Source organism: Malania oleifera, chromosome 7, assembly GCF_029873635.1.
Source record: "Malania oleifera isolate guangnan ecotype guangnan chromosome 7, ASM2987363v1, whole genome shotgun sequence".
Taxonomy (NCBI): Eukaryota; Viridiplantae; Streptophyta; class Magnoliopsida; order Santalales; family Ximeniaceae; genus Malania; species Malania oleifera.
Window position 1 is genome coordinate 1,040,356 of NC_080423.1, and position 24,947 is coordinate 1,065,302.

The 24,947-nt window shown below is 35.6% G+C and overlaps 2 protein-coding genes across 4 annotated transcripts; one reads left to right on the forward strand and one right to left on the reverse strand.

Moving 5' to 3' along the window:
* The first annotated feature begins 1,873 nt into the window (after positions 1–1,873).
* LOC131160386 (DNA (cytosine-5)-methyltransferase 1-like) lies at positions 1,874–10,486 on the forward strand. Its single transcript, XM_058116030.1, has 12 exons — positions 1,874–2,366; positions 3,856–5,359; positions 5,888–7,397; positions 7,577–7,741; positions 7,900–8,101; positions 8,206–8,317; positions 8,390–8,537; positions 8,614–8,811; positions 8,922–9,200; positions 9,297–9,458; positions 9,599–9,817; positions 10,137–10,486. The coding sequence occupies exons 1-12, from the start codon at positions 2,300–2,302 to the stop codon at positions 10,287–10,289; spliced, it is 4,719 nt and encodes a 1,572-aa protein (XP_057972013.1). The 5' UTR covers positions 1,874–2,299; the 3' UTR covers positions 10,290–10,486.
* A 2,333-nt stretch (positions 10,487–12,819) lies between these two features.
* LOC131160387 (uncharacterized) lies at positions 12,820–21,967 on the reverse strand. 3 transcript variants are annotated; one of them, XM_058116033.1, is made up of 5 exons: positions 21,648–21,967; positions 19,434–20,339; positions 13,753–14,162; positions 13,250–13,319; positions 12,820–13,135 (listed from the first exon to the last, which is right to left on the reverse strand). In XM_058116033.1, the coding sequence occupies exons 2-5, from the start codon at positions 20,228–20,230 to the stop codon at positions 13,072–13,074; spliced, it is 1,341 nt and encodes a 446-aa protein (XP_057972016.1). In that variant the 5' UTR covers positions 20,231–20,339; positions 21,648–21,967; the 3' UTR covers positions 12,820–13,071. The 3 variants fall into 3 exon arrangements, with proteins under 3 accessions (XP_057972016.1, XP_057972014.1, XP_057972015.1); XM_058116031.1 differs by having other exon boundaries at positions 19,434–20,333; positions 21,648–21,948; XM_058116032.1 differs by having other exon boundaries at positions 19,434–20,348; positions 21,648–21,948.
* Between the last annotated feature and the right edge of the window lie 2,980 nt (positions 21,968–24,947).

Genomic DNA, 24,947 nt, shown 5'->3' on the forward strand with positions numbered 1-24,947 from the left:
GGCTCTGCTAGGGTTTCGAGATTTCTTCATTAAAAGGCTTCTACGGGTTCTCTCTTGCTCCCGGTTCACTCTCTCTCCTCCAGGCTAGCCGATACTTGTAGTTCTACTGGTTCAAAAAGTTAGGGTTTCGAGTCTTTCCATCCGTTTCGGTTTCTTTTTTAGATGCATGTAAGGGGAGTAAATTATATCAATTTTTTTCTAAATTCTACCGATTAAAAAAGAGTTTATAATTATAAGTATATGTTTACAGCTTTTGTTTCAAAATCTAACTATTTAAAAATGAGTATTTGGGCTTAGGGTTAGGTTATGGGTTATTATATTCAAAACTAGTTTATTGAATCTGAATAGGAGACTATAGGATTAAAGTAGTGAGTTTTTTGAACGTGTTGGTCAGGTTAGAATATTAGCTTGGATTATCTCATATACTATGTAAATGATCAAAGTAATTAGTAGGGTTGGCCAGTTCAGTTTTGTAAAATTTAGTTTAAATCCTTAAATAGTGTGCCATGAGATTGATTTTATTAATGAAATGGATATTGTGGTTGTGGCGTATTTGCCTGCTTGGTTGATGTGATATGTATATTTTATATGAAATGAGTGGTTGTGATTTGTAACTATGGGATCTTGTTGTGATATATCAGTGGGACTCTATTGTAACATTGGGACTCTATCACGATGTACGTACTGAAAACGATGGGGAGGGATGCTCAAGACGCTGGGCACCATGTAATGAAGGGCACCATGAGATGAAAAGTAAATGGGCATCATGTGATGAAAAGTAACTAGGCACCATATGAAATGAAGTGTTTGTACATTATCACCTGTATATGTGTGCTGATGCTGAGGTTTGTTTTATGGTAAATATGTGTGTATCGTCTGTTTGTACCTGTTCAGTTATTATTATTATTATTATTATACGATTATATTTTGGATATACTCATTAAAACTCATATGTCACACGCTATTATACTTTATTCGTCCTTACTGAGAAGTGTCTCACCTCAGCGATATATTCACTTTTTAGTTCATTCCAATGATCGAGCTTAGCAAGCTCCAGGGCAAGGTTTAGTTATTGTGGTTGTAAGTTAATGTAAGATACTGGAATTTATATATATATAGGTTTATGTTTTAATGCCGGTATGTAATATGGACAGAGGGAAGTATCTTCTTGGTTGTGTAATATGAATTATGGAATACTTCTTTTTGGGATGATGTATATAGTACTCTGGTATTATTGTTGAGGATGTATTATTATTATTATTATTATTATTTTCATTGTGCATATGAATAATATGATATCAGAGATGGATTTTTGGACACATAACACCCCGAGCCCCACTTGGTGGGTTTGGGGCGTTACATTTGTTATATTTTAAAAGTAAGACAAAGCATTTTTAAAAAAATAAGTAAGTTCAAGAAAAAGTAGATGAATTTACGTTTAAGAATTTTGTTTTAAATAGGCTAAGATTTGAACTTCAAAAAATCTATTTGATTAAAAAATAAAATAACCATGTCCCAAAATAAAATAAGCAAAACATATTCCAAAATTATTGTGAAGAGTCTAAAATCTTTTAGATAAATAATAAAATAACTTCAAATTCAGAAATAAAATTATGTATCAAGAAATGCTCCCAAAAACAATAATTATGAAGATTTTTGATAGAAAATAACAATTTAGAAATTACCATAACTATATTAATATTTTTATTGAAATAAGTCATATATTTAGATTTTTCATAAAATAAAAAGCAATGAAAAACATATATATATATATATATATATAAAATTAAAATTTTTACAAATCTCCTGCCAAGAGAAAAAGTGAGATGGGCTATCCAATATTTTTTTATTCAAAGAAATAGAAAAGGAAAGGAAACTTAGAGGGAGAGAGAGAGAGAGATGCAGGAATCTCGGGAAAATCCCAAATACTGGAAAACTTGCCCAAAATTCAGACGGACAGACACACAAACAAACAAACAAATTTGCATTTGAATTAGAAATAGGCGGGGTGGCGCCAGGCTCTTCTGTTTGGGCTTTGGGAAAATTCTCATTCCCGCCCTTTCTTTCGCGGTTTTCCATAATACCATTTAATCAAAATACCAATCAAACGCCCCATTCCCCTATAGTATACCGCCACTGCTTCAGTGGTTCCATACCATTTGCCAATTCCCTTTTTCCCTCTTCTTCTCCTTCTCCTTCTTCGTCTTCTTCTCCCCCTTAATTGGTCTCTCATATCGTTTAACATCGATTTTCTACCTCGTGTGGGGCACAGATACTTACTATTACCTGACGGCGAGAAATGGGTTCTGCAGCTCTCTTGGATTCCAATCCTCCACCTAGCGATTCAACTGTTCCTGCTTTATCCGGTATCGTTCTCTCTGTCGCTTGTGTTTTCTGTTATGCTGGTGCCTGTTTAGCCGGCGGGATGCGATGCGATTAGGGGTTTAGGGTTTTAGTTCATTGGCATTTTGTGAACTTCTGAAGGGTCTTCTATGGTTGACTCAGTGTTATTACGAAATACCCTAATTAATCCCCCAACAGAAGATTAGAACAAATTATCTCTTTGAAAGAAATGAAAAAAGAAAAAAAAAAAAAACAACAAATGTCCACCTAAATATTCTCGTTCGATGTTGGTTCCGAGTGCTGTTTGCTACAAATTTTCAACAGTTTCTCCGCCTGTAAGCTCAATGTTCGGAACATGACAGCTAGCTCTTGCTAGAAAGTTTGATTGCTGATAATACTGCATGTTTGGTTGTTTGAATGAATACCTCTTGATCCGGCAGTTTGCTCTACGATCATTGCCCACATTAACCCTTGTTATTTTTGACTAATTAGTACTTTAGTATTGTGTTGTGTTTTGGCAATTCCGCTTTCTGATCACTCTCTGTCAGAAACATGACTTAAAAAGTTTACGCTCTTCTGCCCGTGCTGATTCCCAATTCTGTTGGATTTCCTTTTGCATTTATGTGGAGAATGATTGTGTGTTTCTTCATTGTGTTTTGGAGTTCCAGTGAATAATTATTGCTTGCTCTCTCCCAAGTTCATTTACGTGACTTTAATTCTGTTCCATCCCAATGTTTCCTGACCTATTTTCTGTTCTTTGCATTTTCCTTTATTATACATATATACTTCATTTCTGTCTGTTCTCTAACCATGACTTTTTCAATTAATTTGATTTCATTTGTCTTGGTCTTAAATTTCCTTCAAAATTCTGGTTTCCACCACCCTCACAACAAAAACAGTGGTGCAGAATTTCCATTGAAATTTCCACAAATCATTTTATGAAATCTTAAAAGTTGAGCAAATTTTGTTGAAATTATTTTGAATATGGAAAAATTTTCCTTGAAATTGAATTTTATATCCACCTCTAAAGTGAAACTCCTATCTTAGTAAATCTTCATTTTAATTAAAAAAAAGTTTATCATGAAAAGGACATAAATGGTAGCTTTACAACTTTTGAAATTTTGTTGCAAAATCAAACTTATATATAAACTTCAACATTTTATTTGAACTTTCATGCCTAAAGTAGTTGTGTTTGTACAATGTAACTAATATTTAATTGATTTATGAATTGCATTTATTTCAATATCTTGCATTATTATGTTTATTGACAGCTTATAAAATTTATCAAAAAATTCTATGCTTTAGTACTAATTTCCATTGTTTTATTAAAATTGAAATTGAAATAAACTATTGACATTAAAATTAAAACAATGATTTGCTTTTTAGTTTCTATCACATTTAATTATTCAATATTTGCCATTTGGGCACCTGAAGGGTAATTTTAAGTTCTTTTTTATGAATATCTGCAGCACATGCTCTTTTGCAGAATTTCTAATTGGTATTTTGTTACAGGAAAGAAGAAAAGTGAAACTGAAGCTGCACTGAAGTCTGAAGCTGATAATATTAATAATGTAGCTGAAGCTGGTCACAAGAAAAAGAAGCGTAGTGCATCTGAGTCCAGTGAAGAGCCTGCTGGTTCTCGTAAAATGCCAAAGCGAGCTGCTGCCTGTTCCAATTTCAAGGAGAGATCTGTTCGTATATCTGAAAAGCCTTCTATTATTGAAACAAGGAAGGATCAGTCAGTCAATGAAGAGATAGTTGCTGTACACTTGACTTCTGGACAAGAAGAGGGTCGACCAAATAGAAGACTCACAGATTTTGTCTTCCATGATTTGGACGGGCTCCCTCAGCCCCTTGAGATGTTGGAAGTTGATGATCTATTTATCTCTGGCCTTATATTGCCTTTGAATGAAAGTTCTGACAAAGAGAAGGAAAAAGGAGTCAGATGTGAAGGTTTTGGGCGAATAGAAGAATGGACAATTTCTGGTTATGAAGATGGATATCCTGTAATATGGGTTTCAACAGATATTGCTGATTATGACTGTGGAAAGCCTGCAGGTAGTTACAGAAAGTTATATGATCAATTCTTTGAGAAGGCTCGTGCATGTATCGAGGTTTATAAAAGACTCTCAAAATCTTCAGGAGGGAACCCTGATACAAGTCTTGATGAGTTGCTTGCTGGGGTTGCTCGATCAATGAGTGGAAGTAAGTGCTTCTCTGGTGGGGTATCAATCAAGGACTTTGTCATTTCTCAGGGAGAGTTCATCTATAACCAACTGATCGGCTTGGATGACACGTCCAAAAAGACTGATCAGAAATTTGTGGAGTTGTCTGTCCTTATTGCTCTTAGAGATGAGAGCAGCAAGCTTGTTGATTTTTTGCAAGTGAAAGCAGCATCGTCTGGTGGAGCTTTGGTGATCGGATCAGATGCAATAGATGGAGAAAACAAGATGAATCAATCTGGTTTGTCCAGTTGTGCAGATGATGAGAATGAGAATGTAAAGTTAGCAAAATTGTTGCAGGAAGAAGAGTACTGGAAATCAATGAAGCAGAGGAGAAATCAGCGTTCAACCTTGAAATCGAGCAAATTCTACATTAAAATCAATGAAGACGAGATTGCAAATGATTATCCTCTACCAGCATATTACAAGCCATGTGACTATGAAATGGATGAGTATGTAATTTTTGACAGTGACATTTCTGTGTGTGATACTGATCAACTTCCTCGAAGCATGCTTCACAACTGGTCTCTATACAACTCAGACTCAAGGTTGATTTCATTGGAGTTGCTTCCGATGAAGCCATGTGCAGATATTGATGTAACAATATTTGGGTCTGGGGTTATGACTGCTGATGATGGAAGTGGATTCTTCCTTGACTCCGATCCTAGTGCTGCAGCTGGTTCAGGAGCACAGGATGTGAATGGGATTCCGATTTATTTGAGTGCAATCAAGGAATGGATGATTGAGTTTGGATCATCAATGGTTTTCATATCGATCAGAACAGATATGGCCTGGTATTTTCTGTTATTCTCTTTTTGTCTCTTAATTACGGCCTCTGCTGATTAGGTCTCTAATTTGTACATGTTTTTTTATTAAGCTGTCAAAAATAAGGTGTTTGGCTTAGACCATAACACCTAACTAGTATATCAGAATTTAATGATAGATTCATGAGAGCATAAGAGTGAACTCAGTGAAAAGCCTTTTTCTTTAAAAACTCTGAAAAGGTACCTGATGTGCCTAGAAAAAGATGGGCACAACACAAGAATCAAAATCAGACAAGTTCCAGTAGCTGTTAATTTTATTTTTTTTTCAAGAATTTTATTTTGGAAGAATATAATCAACACAGTTGGCAGAATAATGTAGGTTAATATTGTGAGCTTATTAAGATATAATAGAAATAATGTTTATAATATAAAAATTATCAATGGCTAGGACATTTTCTTGAGTTATTTGACAATGCAATTATGTTTTGGTACTTAAATTTAAAATATGGGGCAATTTATAAGCTTTCTATTTTGTCAATGTTGGATTCTCTCCTTCAGGTATAGGCTTGGGAAGCCATCAAAGCAGTATTGTCCGTGGTATGAGACAGTTCTGAAAACTGCAAGGCTGGCAATAAGCATTATTACAATGCTGAAAGAGCAGAGCCGTGTATCCCGCCTTTCTTTTGCAGATGTAATTAAAAAAGTTTCTGAGTACGAGAAGAACCATCCAGCTTATATTTCTTCTAATCCTGTGGCTGTGGAGAGATACGTGGTTGTTCATGGGCAGATTATACTGCAGCAGTTTGCAGAATTTCCAGATGAAAAAATTAAGAAATGTGCATTTGTGGTTGGTCTTACAAACAAAATGGAGGAGAGACATCACACTAAGTGGATAGTGAAGAAAAAGAAAATTGTGCAGAAGAATGAACCAAACCTTAATCCAAGGGCAGGGATGGAAACTGTAGTGTCTAAGAGGAAACTTATGCAGGCAACGACAACAAGGCTTATTAACAGAATCTGGGGTGATTACTATTCAAATTGCTTGCCCGAGGATTCAAAAGAAGGAGAAAATTGTGAAGTGAAAGAGGAGGAAGAAGTGGAGGAGCAAGAGGAAAATGAAGAGGATGATATTGAAGAGGAAAAGTCACTGATGTTAGAGAAAATCCAAAAGCCTTGTTCAGTGTCAACACGAAGCAAGCCGTGTGCAATGAGCGATGAAGTAAGTTGGGATGGGGAATCCATAGGCAAAACTTGTTCTGGTAGGGAACTTTATAAACAAGCTGTTTTCCGTGGAGAAGTAATTGCAGTGGGAGGTGCTATTTTGGTAGAAATTGATGAATCAGATGAACTTCCTGCCATTTATTTTGTGGAGTTTATGTTTGAAACATCAGATGGAAGCAAGATGTTTCATGGAAGGAGGATGGAGCGAGGATCTCAAACTGTCCTCGGCAATGCTGCTAATGACAGGGAGGTATTTCTAACAAATAAGTGCATGGAGTTTGAAGTGGCAGATGTTAAACAAACAGTTGTTGTAGAGATCCGGTTGATGCCTTGGGGACATCAGCATGGAAAAGAAAATGCCAGTGCTGATAAAATTGATAGAGCAAGGGCAGAAGAGAGGAAGAGGAAAGGATTGCCAATCGAATATTACTGTAAAAGCTTGTATTGTCCTGAGAGGGGTGCTTTCCTTAGTCTTTCCCATGATTCTATTGGTCTTGGGTCTGGTTTTTGCCACTCTTGTAAAATAAATGAAGCACAGTTAGAAAATGAAAAATTTAGAGTAAATTTGTCTGAGACTGGCTTTGGACACCGGGGGACTGAGTATACTGTTCAAGACTTTATTTATATAAGCCCCCATCACTTTTCTGTGGAAAGAGTGGGGAATGAAACTTTCAAGGGAGGCAGGAATGTGGGCTTGAAGGCTTATGTTGTATGTCAATTGTTAGATATAATTGTTCCAAAGGCACCCAAACAAGCTGAAATAAATTCTACCCAGGTTAAAGTCAGGAGATTTTTCAGACCAGAGGATGTTTCATCTGAAAAGGCATACTGTTCTGATATAAGAGAGGTAGGAATTTCTTTGGAAGAGAGAGAGAGAGAGAGAGACCCCATATATATATATATATATATATATATATATTTAGCATATGCATTTTGCATAGTTGGGTTTCATGTTATTTATCTTTCCTAGACTTTACACCTAATAGGCCTGCTTTTCTAAGAGTTTTTATGGTTTGAGATTCTCAGGTCTATTATAGCGAAGAAACACATGTTTTTTCGGTTGAGAAAATAGAAGGGAGATGTGAAGTCAGAAAGAAGCATGACCTTCCACCGTTTGATTCCCATGGAATCTCTGAGCATATCTTCTTCTGTGAACGTCTATATGATCCTTCCAATGGGTCCCTCAAGCAGGTTTGCAGTTTTACTTCCTTGTACAAAATATAATCTGATTTGTTCCAATTAACTCACTTAACTGAACTTTTTTTCATTTGAGGTATATTGCATACAATGCATAGATTATTAAGTTATCATTTGGAACCTGAAATTTTCTTCAATCAAATCTGGGACAGTTGCCAGCCAAGATCAAGTTATGTTACTCAACTGGGAAGGTAGTTGATGCTGCTTCCAATAGAAAGAAAAAGGGCAAGTGCAAGGAAGGAGAAGATGATTTAGAAGCTGAAGAAAAATCTGATGTACCTCAGCAGAATCGCTTGGCCACATTAGATATTTTTTCTGGTTGTGGGGGCTTGTCAGAGGGATTGCAGCAGGCTGGTAATCTCCTCTCTTACATTATTTTTATCAACATAAAAGTGCTGATTGTCTTATTCATTATAGCAGAACCTGATAGTTGGCCATTTATTGCTTCTAATTTTCAGGTGTCTCAATAACCAAGTGGGCAATTGAATATGAAGAGCCTGCTGGAGATGCTTTTAAGCTTAATCATTCGGAGTCATTGGTTTTTGTAAAAAACTGTAATGTGATTTTGAGGTAAATGATTACATTGAGATGAACATCTCTCTCTCTCTCTCTCTCACATCACTTGTATGTCTTGTAACACAGAGCTGTGATGGAAAAGTGTGGCGACACTGATGATTGTATATCAACTTCTGAGGCTGCTGAATTAGCAGCATCTCTGAGCGAAAAGGAAATTGATGATTTGCCACAGCCTGGACAAGTTGATTTCATTAATGGAGGGCCTCCTTGTCAGGTTGGCCTCTTCCACTCAATCCTGATTCTCATTTAGAATTAATACATTTCTGATTCATTGTGATGCTTGTGTGCAGGGTTTCTCTGGAATGAACAGGTTTAACCAAAGCACATGGAGCAAAGTTCAGTGCGAAATGATATTAGCATTTTTGTCTTTTGCAGACTATTTTAGACCAAAATATTTCCTCCTGGAGAATGTTAGAAACTTTGTATCTTTTAACAAGGGGCAGACATTTCGTTTGACTTTAGCTTCCCTTCTTGAGATGGGTTACCAGGTACATGCAGCAGCATTATTGAATGCTGACAACGTGCTATAAAAGTTTGCATATGTTCTTGAGAAATGTGTTTCTTACACTTTTTTCTTTGGTATTTTTCTTCCCTGTAGGTGAGGTTTGGTATATTGGAAGCCGGAACATATGGAGTTTCCCAGTCTCGAAAACGAGCATTTATATGGGCAGCCTCCCCAGAAGAGATTCTCCCTGAATGGCCTGAGCCAATGCATGTTTTTTCTGTTCCAGAACTGAAAATCACATTGTCAGAAAATGAGCAGTATGCTGCAGTTCGTAGCACTGCAAGTGGGGCTCCTTTCCGAGCTATTACTGTAAGAGATACAATTGGAGATCTCCCAGCTGTTGGAAATGGGGCATCTAATATAAAGTTAGAGGTTTGAAATGCCTAGTAATTTCTTAAATAACATTATCTGCAGCCAGACCTGCAACTTACCTCTCTCAGTATTGCTGATCTGCTGCTTCTTGTGCAGTATCAAAATGAAGCTGTCTCCTGGTTTCAAAAGAAGATTCGAGGGAACAATTTGGTTCTGACAGATCATATATCAAAAGAAATGAATGAGCTGAATCTCATTCGCTGTCAGAGAATTCCAAAGCGACCAGGTGCTGATTGGCGTGACCTTTCAGATGAAAAGGTACCCCACAACCCCACCCAAAATATATATATATATATATACACACACACATATATGGGTTCTTCTGTCAATGCTCAAATGTTGTCATATTACTGGGTTTGTATGTACTGAATTTTATTCTATCATCTAATAAATTGTAGGTCAAATTGTCTACTGGGCAAGTGGTTGATTTGATACCATGGTGCCTGCCAAACACAGCCAAGAGGCACAATCAGTGGAAGGGGCTTTTTGGAAGGTTAGATTGGGAGGGAAACTTCCCTACTTCTATTACAGATCCTCAGCCAATGGGTAAGGTGGGGATGTGTTTTCATCCAGAGCAAGATAGGATTCTCACAGTTCGTGAATGTGCTAGATCTCAGGTCAGTTCATCAATTTTCTTGCCTTCAACCCTTACTTAGTTGCCTTTAGTTGTGGTGCAAAAATTCAAAAATTGATGTAGTTGTTTGGAACTTCTTATGAAAAGAGCAAAGAAACAACAGTGAGAGGGGACATAGTTAGCATTTTTTGAGAATTGGTAGCATTAAGATCAACTATATGCTAATGCACGTGTGTGGGTGCATTTTTTATTGAGAATTTATAACTTTGGGCATGGTGGAACTATTTCAAGAAATTGTTGCTAACAACAGAGTGGAATGGGTGTTCTGATAGTGATAATTTTCTTCTGATCAATTAATGCAGGGATTTCCTGATGGCTATCAGTTTTCTGGTAATATTCAACACAAACACCGACAAATTGGAAATGCGGTTCCTCCCCCATTGGCTTATGCATTGGGGAGGAAGCTTAAAGAAGCAGTGGCTGGAAGGTCCGCTCAGTCAGCAAATAAATGCTGATATCAGAAAAATGTCAGCATGAGAGGGGAGAAGAAAATCTTAAATTGTGTTTTTTTCTGCTATTAAAATTTAGATAGAATGCAGATACTATTAAAATTTGTGCATATGTAACATGATTTATGTAGTCAGTGTTGACTTGCTAAGAATACTTATCCTGTAATATTGAATCATTTGTAATGAAATTAGCAACTTAAATATATTTTATATATATAACAAAAATATAAAACCTTTTGCATAGGTCAGCTCTGCGGAATCAGCAGGGACTCTGCTGGTAAGGGGGGGTGAAGATCTGATTATGAAGCAGCAGTTTAAGAAGTTAAAAATAAATAAATAAATAAAAAAGCACCACTTTAAATGATTTTTGGAAGGGAAATGAGAGATTGTGCAGGAGCCATGTAGTCTACATATCAAGAAATATATGGCAACAAATTGGCATCAACTGTTACAATGCATGGATATCCATATTCTTATTTTGGACATGAGGGGATAAGGATATTCATTTGTTTCAGTATGCATCACACATGGCATGTGATACATAATTTAATATAAATGTATGTGCTCTTTTATATATGTGTGCATTAAATAAAAGAAGTATTTTATTGCATTTGTTCAACTTAGTATTGTGTGTTGGGTGGGGGGGGGGGGGGGGAGAGAGAGAGAAACCAGTTCTGACATTTGATATGGTGTTGTCCTATAAATTCACCACTTCCCTTTTTTTCTTTTGGTAAAAAAGTGCTCATATGGATGACATTCTTAGAAAGAGTTTTGGGAGGACTGGGTGTCGCCACAGTTGGTCATGTAGCCAACCTGCCATTGAAATTTTTTCTGTGGTCCTTTTTGAATTTGGGACCATAAGTCAAACTAATATAGATGTAGGCATCAGTTGGCTTATCATTGAAGTTGTAGGGTTTATCTTTATGGCACAATTGACAATGGATGCTACAAACTTCTCCATGAAAGCAATGAAGAATACTGCATTAAAAATAGAAGACATAAGTCAAAACAACTTTGATCAGGAGAACGATGGGAAGCCACTTGCTAATATTGCTAGATTCCTAAGGATGCAAGATAAATTTAGGGATAAATCATTAAAGAAAAATGGAGAGAAAGAAAGAGGTCATTGTCAACACTAGATTCTATTTGAGAGAATCGACAAAGGGAGTTTGCATGGTGATTCTCAAATAAAAAAATCTAAAGAAAAAACAACTCTTAACTTCGAAAACTTGACAATTGGAAAGTTTTTTAAAGAACGGAAAAAAAAAATCCTAAAAGATCTAAAAATTAGAGAATGTGCTGGGGAATACTATAATTATGTGTAGGAAATATAATTGACTAGCCATTCTAAGGGGAATTAAAAATCTCTTATTTCCCTTCCAACAATCATTTAAAGCGTTTGCCTCAATCATTTGAGGGTTTGAGGCAAATCTCATCTCCCCCTTGGAGAGTCTCATCAGGCCATCATAATCTTCCCCATTTATTAGTTGGGGACTCTGGGGATTTGGCCTCTTGCCCACTTATCAACACTATTTTCATGTCTTTAGAGAGGAGAAAATTCTAATATTTAGTTAAATTCAAGTATTGTTTGAGAGTATGAATTTTTTATTTTCATGTAAATTTAAAAATATATATTATTTTTTTATTATATTTTGTTCAAATTCATACAAATTCAAATTCAAAACTTAAAGCCTATGTGCTTTTAAAGCAGGGTGAGGGTTTTTTTTTTGGAGTGTTGGTAATTGAAAAATGACTTTATTTTGAAGAAGGAAAAAGTCGTTTTATGGAAATGTGAAAAAAAAAAAACTTGTTACTGCAGCATTTTAGGAAAAAATAAACAAATTACATTATAGTGCATCATTATGGATACCCTTCATTCTGGATATTTCCAAGGTTTGGTTCATGTTTGGTACATTGGAATTAGGATTTCCTTGGCCCTTGAAAATTTGACCTCAATCTGTGGAGGAAATAAAAGAATGTAGTGCATCTTCGCGAGTCACAAAGTCTGAATTCTTCACTTTAAATTGGTGGCATGTTGACCCTTTCCTTCATCAAAGGTGTCTCATCAAGCATGTCAAAACTAGTTTCAACTGTTGTGAAAATATAGGCATGCCTAGAGGTCAGTGAATCTCCAATTTGATTCAGTTTTAGCAAGGTAAATGCTCTGGATCTCTTCTCCTACCACTCAGTGCTAGTAAAGCATGAATAGAATGGAAGGTCATACATACAATTGCACCGTAGGTTTTTTTTTTGTTCCCATTCATGCTCTTTGTACAGTCAAATCCATTACATACAATATGCAACAGTATTTTTGAGGGAAAATTGTCTTTTCCCCTTCTAAATCTTGAGGTTTACAATTTACACCAGTAATAATTATTTTTGTAACCCACTGCATGTGCATATAAAATGGCAGCTCTTCCCAGTGAGTTTAGCAGCCTGGATTCTTGTTTTGAACATCCCTGAACTTTTGAGATTACTTTGCAAAGATTTTTTTTCTGATCTGTACAACTCTGGAGATCCGTAACGGTCCACAAACTGAACCAAATTAGAGACGCAGTTTTTCTTATTTGAAAGTTAAATGTACAATACAGTTTCAATGCAGACAATCAAAGTAAATAGATATACAAATTGCTAATCCCCAATCCCTAAAAATATACTTCGGTCATGACTCGTGACAATCTGGGGAGAAATCATAGGAAAGAACTCCTATAACCTACAAAGATTAAGCAAATAGACCCAAATTGCAAGGCTACTAATCCACATTTGTGGATATCATGATCTTGAGCATTCACCTATGGTGGTACTTAGGGCGGACAGAGATAGCTCCTGGTCTGGCTTCATCAAAACGATAACTGGAAAATAATTAAATAAATAAACAAAACTGTTTGTCCCCAAAAAATAAAACAAACAAAAAATTCTCAAGCATCTGAAATCAAATATGAGCTCGAAGAGAACAGAAGTTTTACCCATTTTCAATAAGGAAACTTCTAACAGTGGTTGGGAGGGCAGCTTGTCCTCTGCTATGATTACCTATACCTGTTGCAAGAATAAAAATTGAGCTCATTACAGCGGTTAAATGAGGGTCCTAACTTACCCTACAAATTATAAAATGGCTTTTAAAAGACATGAATCTTGATAAAAAGGAAGAACAGGCCTCCAATTCCTTGGTTAATCATTCAAAGAAATGCCCCTAAGTGAAGCTAGATTAACCACCCCATCACAAAGTCAATAAGAAGGCACAAATTGATGTTTAAAAATACTACAGTTTCTTGCCTTAACACAAAAACGTAGAACAAACCAAGCATACTGTCATAATACCTTCCTCCCTTGCTTACTCTTACCCAAGCAAAGTAATTATATTGCCAGCCCAGAAGTTCTTGAGCTAGTTGCCTTGGCCCGGGGTGTTTCAATGGTTATCTCAATGCTCATGTACATACTGGCAAATTTAAAAAATTAATAAGCATTATACCTGTTATAACTTCTAATGAAGTTGGTCTCTCTCTGGATAACATATGTCGTTTATCCAACTCTTTTTTGTCCATGAAATTAAGTGACTCCAGAGATGGGGAACGCACAACCCTTGTGTTTGTCTTGCATCTATTAGGGGATACTGAACGATTCAATGACAGGTGGGTTTCAATCCTCTGCAAGTGTTCCTGCAAGGCATGAACAGCTTCCACAGCATGAAGACCATGCAAGTCCAGTTTCCACAAATCATTTTTGATATTCCTGATGCTAAGAATTTCCTTTGCTGCCTTAGAATTAAGCCTTTCAGCAGCCATCCATTCTTCGCGAGCTTTAAGGGAAAGTTTTTGGGCAAAGAAGTGATCACCTCTTAGAAAGGCATTATTGGCTGCCTTTGAATGCTGAGATGCTGACCTGCTCAAAGAAGAGTGATCATCAATATATACCAAAAGGAAATTGATAAACTATAACATCCACATAAAATTAACATCAATTAAGGGTGAGCTTGAGAAGTAATAATCACTACGAATTAAAAGGTTTTTGAAACCAAAGACATTTTGTTCCTCCAACGATCGTAATACCAAGTACTTCCTGGCAAGCTCTAATATGATCAGATTTATAAGCATCTCTTGTCAAATATAAGCAACGCCAAATCCTTCTAGGGCCCAAATCTTCATTTCTCCTACCTGTTGTTCCCTGTGCTTAGCCGATCCTCCGTTCATCCATCAAATAGTGTTGCACCTCAAAACTAACATCAGTGGCCATGCTAACGACATGTGAACGTGGTTATTTGTTCAAAACATCAGATATAATTTCTCATTATTTGCTTGAAGTACCACGCATTATTTATTCAGTTGAACGTGTTTGTGACCTCTAAAACTTTTGAGGCTCTAGATCTTGCAGAAATATGGATTTTAAGCCAACTAACTTATGCACAAACAACATCTGCACTCCACAACTCACAAATTTTGTATTTTTTAGTTTTAAAACATAAGTGTATTGTTATTTTTACCATTATACCTCATGTTTAGAAAAAAAATACTAGTTGTAGGGGTATTTTCTGCATTTGAGAAGTAACACAAAAAAATAATTGTCGAATGGGAATCCTTCTATAATATCACATAAGTATGTATAGAAGCACATACAATGAAAAGAAATATGGTTTCCAATGAATTTGGTTCTCATTAATAACTGTTTCTATATGTTAAAAAAATTACAATACGAACCAAAATTTGCTCACAAGGCAATTCTACGCCCTCTTGAGCTACTTTTTTTTTTTTGCCATGATTTTCAAAGTAAATAAATCAAAACAAAATTTGCTCATGAATGAAGCAATTCTACACATGCTCAAAAGCCAACTTTTTTCTTGACATAACTTTCAAGTAAAAAATTCAAGACACGCATTAAATTTTAATGTCATCATAACATCAGTTAGTACTTTTCAAGTAAAAACTGTTGTAAAGCACAGTATGGAGCAAACTGAAATTTTTAGGTGATGCTTCTTCATTTGGAGGCCCTACTTACCATTTTCCCACAGTGATCGAAGATGCAATGCAACAAAGTTTTAAAAGGCTCAATCAAGGCTTGCCTTGAGGCTCCCCTCAAGGCAAGGCATGACTAAAACACTTAAGGCTCAATCTAAAATAACAAATTCCAAAAAAACTAACGCATTACATGTTGAGACTTAGCATTTTTACAAAAGGCATGCCTTTGTAGTCGAGGCTTACACATTCTTGGTGTGTGAATCTCAAGTTAGAATTGGTTAAAAAGATTTAACTACATGTTTGTATAAAAGAAGCGTCATAACATGAGTTGATTTCTAAAACTTTTGAACCTCAACCTTCCCAAAATAACTGAAAGTTGTATCTTAGATCATGAAAATAGTTTGAACCTTGTAACAGTATAGCTATCTCTTGTCATGATTTATGTCATGTATTCAAGTTAGCAATTTTTAAATTGCCAACAAGTAGCTTGCAGAGTATATATAATTTTTTTTTACATTATATTTGTGATTTTCTTCTTTTTTCTTATTTATAAAATAAATATAATTTATTTACATATTTTTATTTTAAAAAAAAGTTCTCAAAAGGCTTACGCCCCAAGGCCTTAAGGCTTATGCCGCACCTCTTGAGGGTTAAAACACCACGCTTATTCGCCTTTAAAAACATTGCAATGCAATACATGCAACTTATTGCTTGCATGGTGGTCAATGTTCTCAGTTTCTGCAACACCACTTGGAGGAACACTTCATAGAATTTTAGGCATTCATAATCTAGCAATAGATTTAGAAAATTGTAGTTTTTTAATTTTTGAAATCTTGATATCTTAACAATTTCAGTTATTTTAAGCAAAAGGTCAAAACAAAGAAATTTACAATAAAGCTACCTTCCAATCCCTTCGAAGGTTGGACAGCAACAAACTCCCCAAAAAAACCCAAGCAAATGGGCTCAAAATGAATCCAAGAAGGGAATTGTATCCCATAACAAATAGGGAGAGATTGTGCGATCCTCGAACACAACTTTTTGGTAATTAATTCAGATTTGAACCCTAATCACTCTTTTATCTCTAACTCTCCCTCTCACGTCAATCTCTTCTTGTATCCTTCTTATTTTTTCTCACCTCTTCATTTCTTCTCACTTCTCTTCTTGGTTGTTTGTCCTATCACACTCTCACTAAATATATGGCAGAGAGAGAAAGAATGAGAGTTTCAATTTTTTACATCAAGAATAAAATTCTTTACTAAGAACAGAGATTATTTGTCTTGTAAGGATCGTAAAGTTATTCCAGGTGAAAGTTTGGCTACACGACAGAGTCGTAGTATTAGATATATATATTAAAAAGTGGAAGGTAAGGAGAAGCACAAATCAACACAAGAGGACTAGATGGTGGAACTTGAAGGGAGATAATATAGTAAAATTCAAAGATAAAATGAACAAAGAGTGTGATTGGACAGTAGGGGATATAGTTGATGCAAATACTATTTGGAATAAAATGGCAAACTCTGATAGTAAAAGAGGTTTTAGGTGAGTCCAAACGAAGATACTTGGTTAGTAAAGAAAGGTGGTGGTGGGATCAAGAAGTCCAAAAAGTCGTAAAGACAAAAATAAATTGGTATAAAATATGGCAAAACCGTAGAAATATAGAAAATCTTGAAAAATATAAAGAAGCGAGAAAAAAATGCAAAAAGCACAATCAATGAAACTAAACATAGAGCTTATGATACTTTATATGCTAAATTAGATACAAAAGAAAGAGAAAAATACATTTATAGACTTGTTAGAGCTAGAGAAAGAAAATGCAAAGATTTGGGTGATGTAAAATGTATAAAGAACGAGAATGATAATGTCTTAATTAGAGAAGAAGACATAAAAGAGAGGTAGCAGATATACTTTGATAAGTTGTTTAATGAAAACCAAAATGAAAATTGAACTTTGAAGTGACAAAGAAATGATTAAAAATAGGAGATTTATTCGCAAAATTAGAGTCCTTGAAGTTAAGATGGCAATAAAAAAAGATGAAAAGTGGGAAATCCATAGGACTAGACAAAATACCAATTGAAGTTTGGAAATGTTTAGGGGATAAAGGAATTATTTGGTTAACTAATCTATTCAATAATACTATAAAAATCATGAAAATACCAAAAGAATGGAGGAAAAGTACGTTAGTACCTTTGTATAAAAACAAAGGCGATATTAAAAATTGTAATAACTATCGTCAAATTAATATTATGAGTCATACCATGAAATTATGAGAAAGGGTAATTGAACATAGAATAAGATTAGAAATGAAGATTTCAGAAAATCAATTTGGTTTTATACCTAGGAGATCAACAATAGAAGTCATTTATCTTTTAACAAGTTTAATGGAAAAGTTTAGGGAAAATAAGGACTTGCATATGGTTTTTATTGACCTAGAGAAAACTTATGATAGAGTACCTAGGGAAGTGCTTTGATGGGCATTACAAAAGAAGAGAGTTTGTAGTAAATATACGGAGGTCATTAAGGATATGTATGATAGAATAGTGAATGACATTAGGACTGTAAGAGGAGATTCTAGGGAGGTTCCTATCACAATAGATGTTCATCAAGGTTCTACTTTGAGTCCTTATCTTTTCACTTTAGTAATAGATGAAATTACTAAAAATATCCTAAATGAGATCTCTTGGTGTATGTTGTTTGTAGACGATATCGTGTTGATTGATGATAGTAGGAGAGCAGTGAAATCTAAGCTAGAACTTTGAAGAGCCACAATAAAGTCTCAAGGTTTTAGGATAAGAAGGAATAAAATAGAATATATGAAATATAATTTCAGTAATGCAAGAAGTAGCAACAAGAAGATTAAACTAGATAATCAAGAGATTAATAGCACTAATAGATTTAGATATATTGGATCTAGGTGAAAGGGAAATTAAAGAACACATAATACATAGAATTAAGGCAAGTTGGGTAAAATGGAGGAGTGCGTCAGGTGTGTTGTGTGATATACAATACTCTTAAAATTAAAAGAAAAGTTTTATAAAACAACTATAACGCCAGCTATGCTTTATGGCTCAGAATGTTGGGCAACTAAGAAACAACATGTACAAAAAATGAAAGTTGCTGAGATGAGTATGTTAAGGTGGATGAGTGGTTTAACATTAAAAGATAAAGTAAGAAGTAAACATATATACAATAATTTAGGCATTACTTCGGTTGAAGACAAGATAATAAAGAGACGACTTAGATGGTTTGAGCATTTGAAATGCAGGCCTAGTAGAACCACCTGTGAGGAGAAGTGAGTTAGTTATGGTTTCTAACATGAAAAGAGGTAGGGGTAGACCTATAATAACTTGAAAAGAGGTAGTGAGGAAGGATTTAATAACCCTTAATCTAATAGAAAAAAATGCTCTGGATTGGGTGAATTGGCAAAAAAGATTCATGTAGCCAACCCCACCTAGTGGGACAAAAGGCTTGTTGTTGTTGTTGTTATAGAATACAATTCTTTGCTTTCCTTCTCCTATTTATCATTATTATTAAAAAAAAATAACAGCGGATTCTCTTAAGATTGCATAGGGCATGTTTTCAGTATTCTAGTTTCTAAAGCCAAATAATCTCAGCAGAACATATAATTATATTTTTACAAAAAAAGATTCAAATGCAATTAACCAAAAATAGGACACATTGTAACTAATTACTGCTCAATATTTGCTACAGAAGAAAAAAGAATAATGATCAAAATCTCAACTAGTTTGTCCATTTTGAGAAGGGTCATGAGTCATGTTCCATATACCGCAGCTTACTCTATAACATGAGAATATGGTATTAAAATTTTTTAACTAGAATGTAGAAAACTTGTTTCAAATGCAATACCAAATTTAGACTACTCAGTGGGGGGAAAAGAGACGAAGAATTTGATTGCTAAATTTAGGGCTCTGCCCATAAAAATTACCAGCTTCTGTGTGTGTATTCACATAAAATTCTCTCACTACTTTCTCGATCTGCATCCTAATCACATATTGCCATATATACAGTAGAAAATAGCTCATGAGAAAATGACAATAACAAGCTATTACAACATATGAGTTACAAACCAATGGCTGCTAATAAACAGGAAGTAAATCAATACTTAACAATTAACATTTAGATAATGTAAGCACATGCATGCCAAATAAAATCCAGAAGTGTCAGAAAATAATCAAAATATTACCTCATCATCCTTATTGCATCTTTCCGATGACTCAAGTAGAGATCATCCTCTTCCCACTCAGGCTCAACAGGCACAGAACTCAACTGCCCCGTAATAAATTTCAAATGTGCAGTGTTATCCAAAAGCATATTGTCACAAGAAGCATGTTCATCAGTCAACACTTTGTTCTTAGAAGGAAGATGATCCTCAAGAGCAGTACCTAGTTCTGCAAGGTTCACAAACTCTCCCAACGAAACATCTTTATCCACTTCTGGGGTATTTTTGTCAAATAGAGTGCTTCCAAGAGTAGAATCTAACCCTGTAATGTTTGTTTCCTTATTCAGTTCAAATTCCTCGGCAGAAACCATAGTTCTCAATAAAACTGATGCCTTTATGACATCATTGTCTACAGCTGCCATGATATCTTCAATCAAGCTATCATCAGCCCAGGAGTGGATCTCTTTGAGCTTCTTAAAGATTGGAACATAATTATTTCCCTCCAGAACCTTATTGCCATGTTTGCTACCAGAATCACTAACTTGTAACAGTTTATTGCACTCCCTTTTCTCTGTCATGGAAGGTATGAGTGCAGATGAGAATGGCCTCTCTGGAAGTTGCGTATCAGCTGGCTGCAGAGGATTTTTACATGAGCGCAAAGAAGCAAGGGTGCTTGACATGGGTGGGAAAGGCTCATTATCGAGTTCAGGTTCAAGCCCTTGTTTCTTCCGTTGTTTAAGGTCATAAGCTGCCCAACCAGGAGACTTACCCCTCCTCCAAGGCATCTTAATATATGACGTATTGCCGTCACTCACGGTCATCTTGGATCACCCACTGGCACCAGGCAAACCATTCCCAGAGACTGCACCCCCTCTATTTTTTATTTATTGTTATCAACTGTCTCTTTAATTTGTGATCAGGGCCCTGCAACTGGAGAAACTGCTTCAAGGGACCTCCCCATGGATCAAAATTCAGCACAAAATGCAAATGACAGAAAATATAAATTTTATAAACCATTATAAATAATAATAATAATAAAAGGTCACAAATCTGGAAGACAAGCTTCCAAGGACTCACATGAGTAACAAAAACACTCCTATAACATCCTTGATCCGACCCATTGCAATGAAGATAATAGTTAGTCTTAATGACCTCGTTCCAAAGGAAACTTCCACAATCAATCATTTCCCCCACTATAAAAAAACATTTTTTCAGACACTGAATTCCCAGGAGCCAGATCAGGCCTCCTGACCACCTCCCAACTGAGTGGCAACTCCAACCATCAAGTATACCGATCTAGAAAAATCTCTCCTCATCTTCTCAAGCCTCACAACAACATCAAAATGGATCCTAAAAAAATCAAAAAATAAATGTGAATGCTAAAAAAAATCACTAATGGGTGTAATACAAACCCCAAGGAAATTTAAGCGTAAATCCTACTATCTAATATCTTGCCCATGCACCACTAGATACCAAAAAGAAATTGACCTATCCTTACCCCTCCAATGGAATACCTAGATAACCTAAAGGTCAAGAAAATACTAAACAACTTGTTAAAATGACTAAACTCATCATTCACTCACTAATGGCTAACCTACGTAAAAAATTAAGAAATGGAATGCGTTTGCCTTGAAGAAAAGGCATAATAACAACTACCTAATATTTGATCGACAAGAAGGGCAAGAGGATCTGTGTTATTTCTTGATTGCAAGTGGATGATCACGTTTGTTAGAAACTTCAGCGTTATAAGTACATTTTACAGACACGAACAAACAAATATAAAAAATAAAAATAAAAAGACAATGCACTAACAAATCAACAATAACAAGCCTTTTTTCGTGCCACCAGGTGGTGTCAGGTTACATTAATCTTTTCTACCAAACTACTGGATCCATGGGTTCAAAAGTTGGAGTATTGCCAATTCTTAGAGATACAAGCTGCCGGCTCTTCACTGGACCGGCTTTCTGTGGCAAATGTTTATAAACTGACCGCACTCACCCCTTCACCCATGACGATCACGCTTAAGAAGAAAAAAAAGAAGAAGAAGCTAGCCGTGGGGCAATCACCACTCTACTTGCATTGGGAGAGTCAGACGAGGTTTCACGGATTTAAATTTCAAAATTTCAACACAGACCAAGCCGCATGCATGTTTCTATTTCCCTTCGATGTCACAACGGTCAAACCAAAAAGAAAATTACAATCGAATAAAATAAAAATAAAGCAGGGAGTGGAATGGACCTCGTTTTCACTATATGATAGATGAAAAAATTGATCATGGGGGGTGTTAACTGCGAAGGCGAAAGCGAAAGAAGTCCCGTAGCCAAAGCGTCAATCGCGTGCAGAACATTGATACGAGAAGATCGGCGGGGTGAGAGAACAACTGATGTAGGCCAAGGGATACGCAAGCAACAGAATTCCCGGAAGAAGAAGATCCACGTCCCAAATCCATAAACGCCCCACACGGAGATTCCTGTGTAATTGAGCGAAGAAGAAGAAAATAGGGTTCTGAGAGGAGGGGGAAGAAAGAAGAATTGAAGTTGGAGTGGGAGACGGAGGGCAGTCAAAAATGGCTTCGCAAAATTAATTTATATGTGAAGTTACCGAAATGCCCTTTCTTTTTGCGTTCGTTGATCTCCAGCCTTGAAGGCGCGTTGTGGCGTTGGGCCGTTGCGCGGCGGAGGAATCTTCGGTTTGGTAGGTATAGCGTGCGGCCCACACATTAGCATTTTATCACACTTAATAATATATATTATGAAATATAAGAATGTCACCACATCTTCTACCCCTTCCATTTTTGTCCTAATAAATGCTTAAATATCCTTATTATCTTATAAAATGGCACCCTCCCTTTCTCTCCCCCTTTAGTTTTTGTCTTAATAAATGTTTAACTTTCCTTACCTATAAAAGGACACCCTCTCCTTCTCATTTGGGACACATTTGATACTTTTATGCATGTAGATATATAGTGAGGATAAGAGAAAATGAGAGAAAGAAAAGAGACATTTTGTATAAAGGATAAAAAGATAAAAGATATTTTGTATAAGATCGGCTCCAAATCATTTTGTAATTACTTCTGAGAGAGTAAAGTTTTTATCTCATCCGCCCGTGGAATAAGCGTAGCCGAATCATGTAAAATTTCAATCTCATCTCTATTTATTTACCTACATATTTTATAACACATTATCAACATGAGATTCTAATCAACTGAATTGTTTCTTTAATTCTTATTTATTTTATTTATTTCTTATAAGTTTTACTTGTAGTGACCCAAATAATAATAGCATTTTAGTAATAATAGAGGAAGAGAAATAGAACCAAAAACAGAAGGAAACCGTAGACTTCGTCGATGAACACAGGACTTCATCGACGAGAAAATACCGAGAGACGGTTCGGACTGCTCTGAATTTCGTCGATGAATACAGGGTTTCGTCGACGAGAAAATACCGAGAGAGGATTCGGCCTGCTCTGAATTTCGTCGACAAATTTTGTGAAGAACTCGTCGACGAGGTGACATGTCTCCTTGACGAACCTGGCCCTCTAAATAGTGGAAATCCGGGATTTTTACCATTTCTCTCGCCGCTCTCTCTCTCCTCTCTCTTCTGCGACTCTCTCTCCCTTCTCTCTTCGTTTCCGGCCCCACCAGTCTCCGAATCGACTATCCAAAGCTACCACGACGCTCCTGGCGGAGTTCTTTACAAGATTGTTAGAGCGGATCGTCAGGAAAACGAAGTTGAATTTTGTCCCAAATTCAGGGTAAGGTCTTTTAGCTAATTTTTGGCTTTCTGTCAGTTATAGGAAATGATATAGATGGACAAATATTGATGTTTTGTTCTGACATATGTTGGTTTCAGGGTGATTTGTAGGAGGCCCTGCGGGTGTTAGGCTTGTTTTCCCTATGGGCTTTTCAAAGTTAAGGTAAATGAAATATATTATGTTAGGAAGTTTCTAAATATTATACAGTGTATTTATTTACGAAAATTATGTATTTAAGTAATGTGTGGCTTGTGATTATGAATACAGTATAGAGATATGTTTCACAATCTTTTAGTATTCTAGTTTTACGATACTTCAGTACCATGATTATATGAACATCAGTATTATGATTACGCAATTACAGTATTATGATTACGCAGTTACAGTATTATGATTATGCAGTTACAGTATTATGATTATGCAGTTCTTAGATTTACAGTACAGTTTATGTAACATCATGGTTATTTCAGTGCTTCAAAATCATGATAAATCAGATAGATATATATATATATATATATAGAAATATATTATATGATATCAGACTCTGTTTGACTTGCAGCTACAGAGCACGGTACCATTGCTACAGATACTATGTTACTTTATGAGTGCAACCACCTATTCAGATAATACGTGGTACGGTCGACCACCTAGGCCCTTGAAGAGGTTAGACTCCCCATCCAGATATGAGTTGAGGTGGGCAGATCGACTGACGGAGTTCAATGATTTATTCCTAATTGGCCAGTCAGGGTAAATCCAGCCTACGAGCCACACAACCTCATCATGAGGGGCATGTCATGACGCAGATAGCCACAGGGAACAGTTTCAATTACTATTACTTATGTATTGATTTACAGAAACGAGGATCCTACTATATATACTAGAAGTATTATGAATTATAACCATAATACTGATATGTCAAGCAATAGGAAAAAAGGGGTGGTGTACTTTATTATTTGTGTTGTACTTTTGTACTTAATTATTCATGTTTATATGAAACAGATTTTATGATATATATATATATATATATATATATATATATAGTAGCTCATTTGCCACACACTAGTAATAGCATATTTCTTCTTACTGAGCGTTGGCTCATCCTAGTGTTGAAATATTTTTTAGGTGATCCAGGTAAGCGAGCAAATCAGGCTTGCTAATAGAGGGGCGTCTGTAATGCCCTGTCAAAGAGTGAGTATCATTTTTGGGAGCGTTTTTGTATATCCCAGTACAGTTGAGGAAATTTTTGAAAAACAATTATATGTGTATATTTTGGGAAACACAGTAGTACTCTGGTATTGATTTTGTATTGTATATAATGGTTATGTTTGTATGATTTTGCTTCCTGCTGCTTAGGTTAATATCATGGTATCAGAGTATGTTATTTGCTAATATGAAAATATATATATATATATATACCAGTTAATTAAGCAGGTTGTTACATTACCCCACAATAATATAATATTCGTCGGAAGAACATATGTCTTTTTAAAATTTAAAGAGTATTAATCTTCAAAAGAGATGGTAATGTAGTCCTCTCGAAGAGGCTATATATTTAAATCTACCGCATACATATTTAATCTCCTAAAGAGATAGACCTCCTAAGGAGGCAATATATTTAATCTCTCATCTACATATTTAATCCCTAGAAGAGATAGAACTCTTGAAGAGACTATATATCTAATCTTCTAATCTTCAGAAGAGATGGTTAATATTTACCTCTTGAAGATGGTATATTTTTAACTTCCCGAAGAGATGTTCAAATCGACCTCCTCTTCATGAAACTTT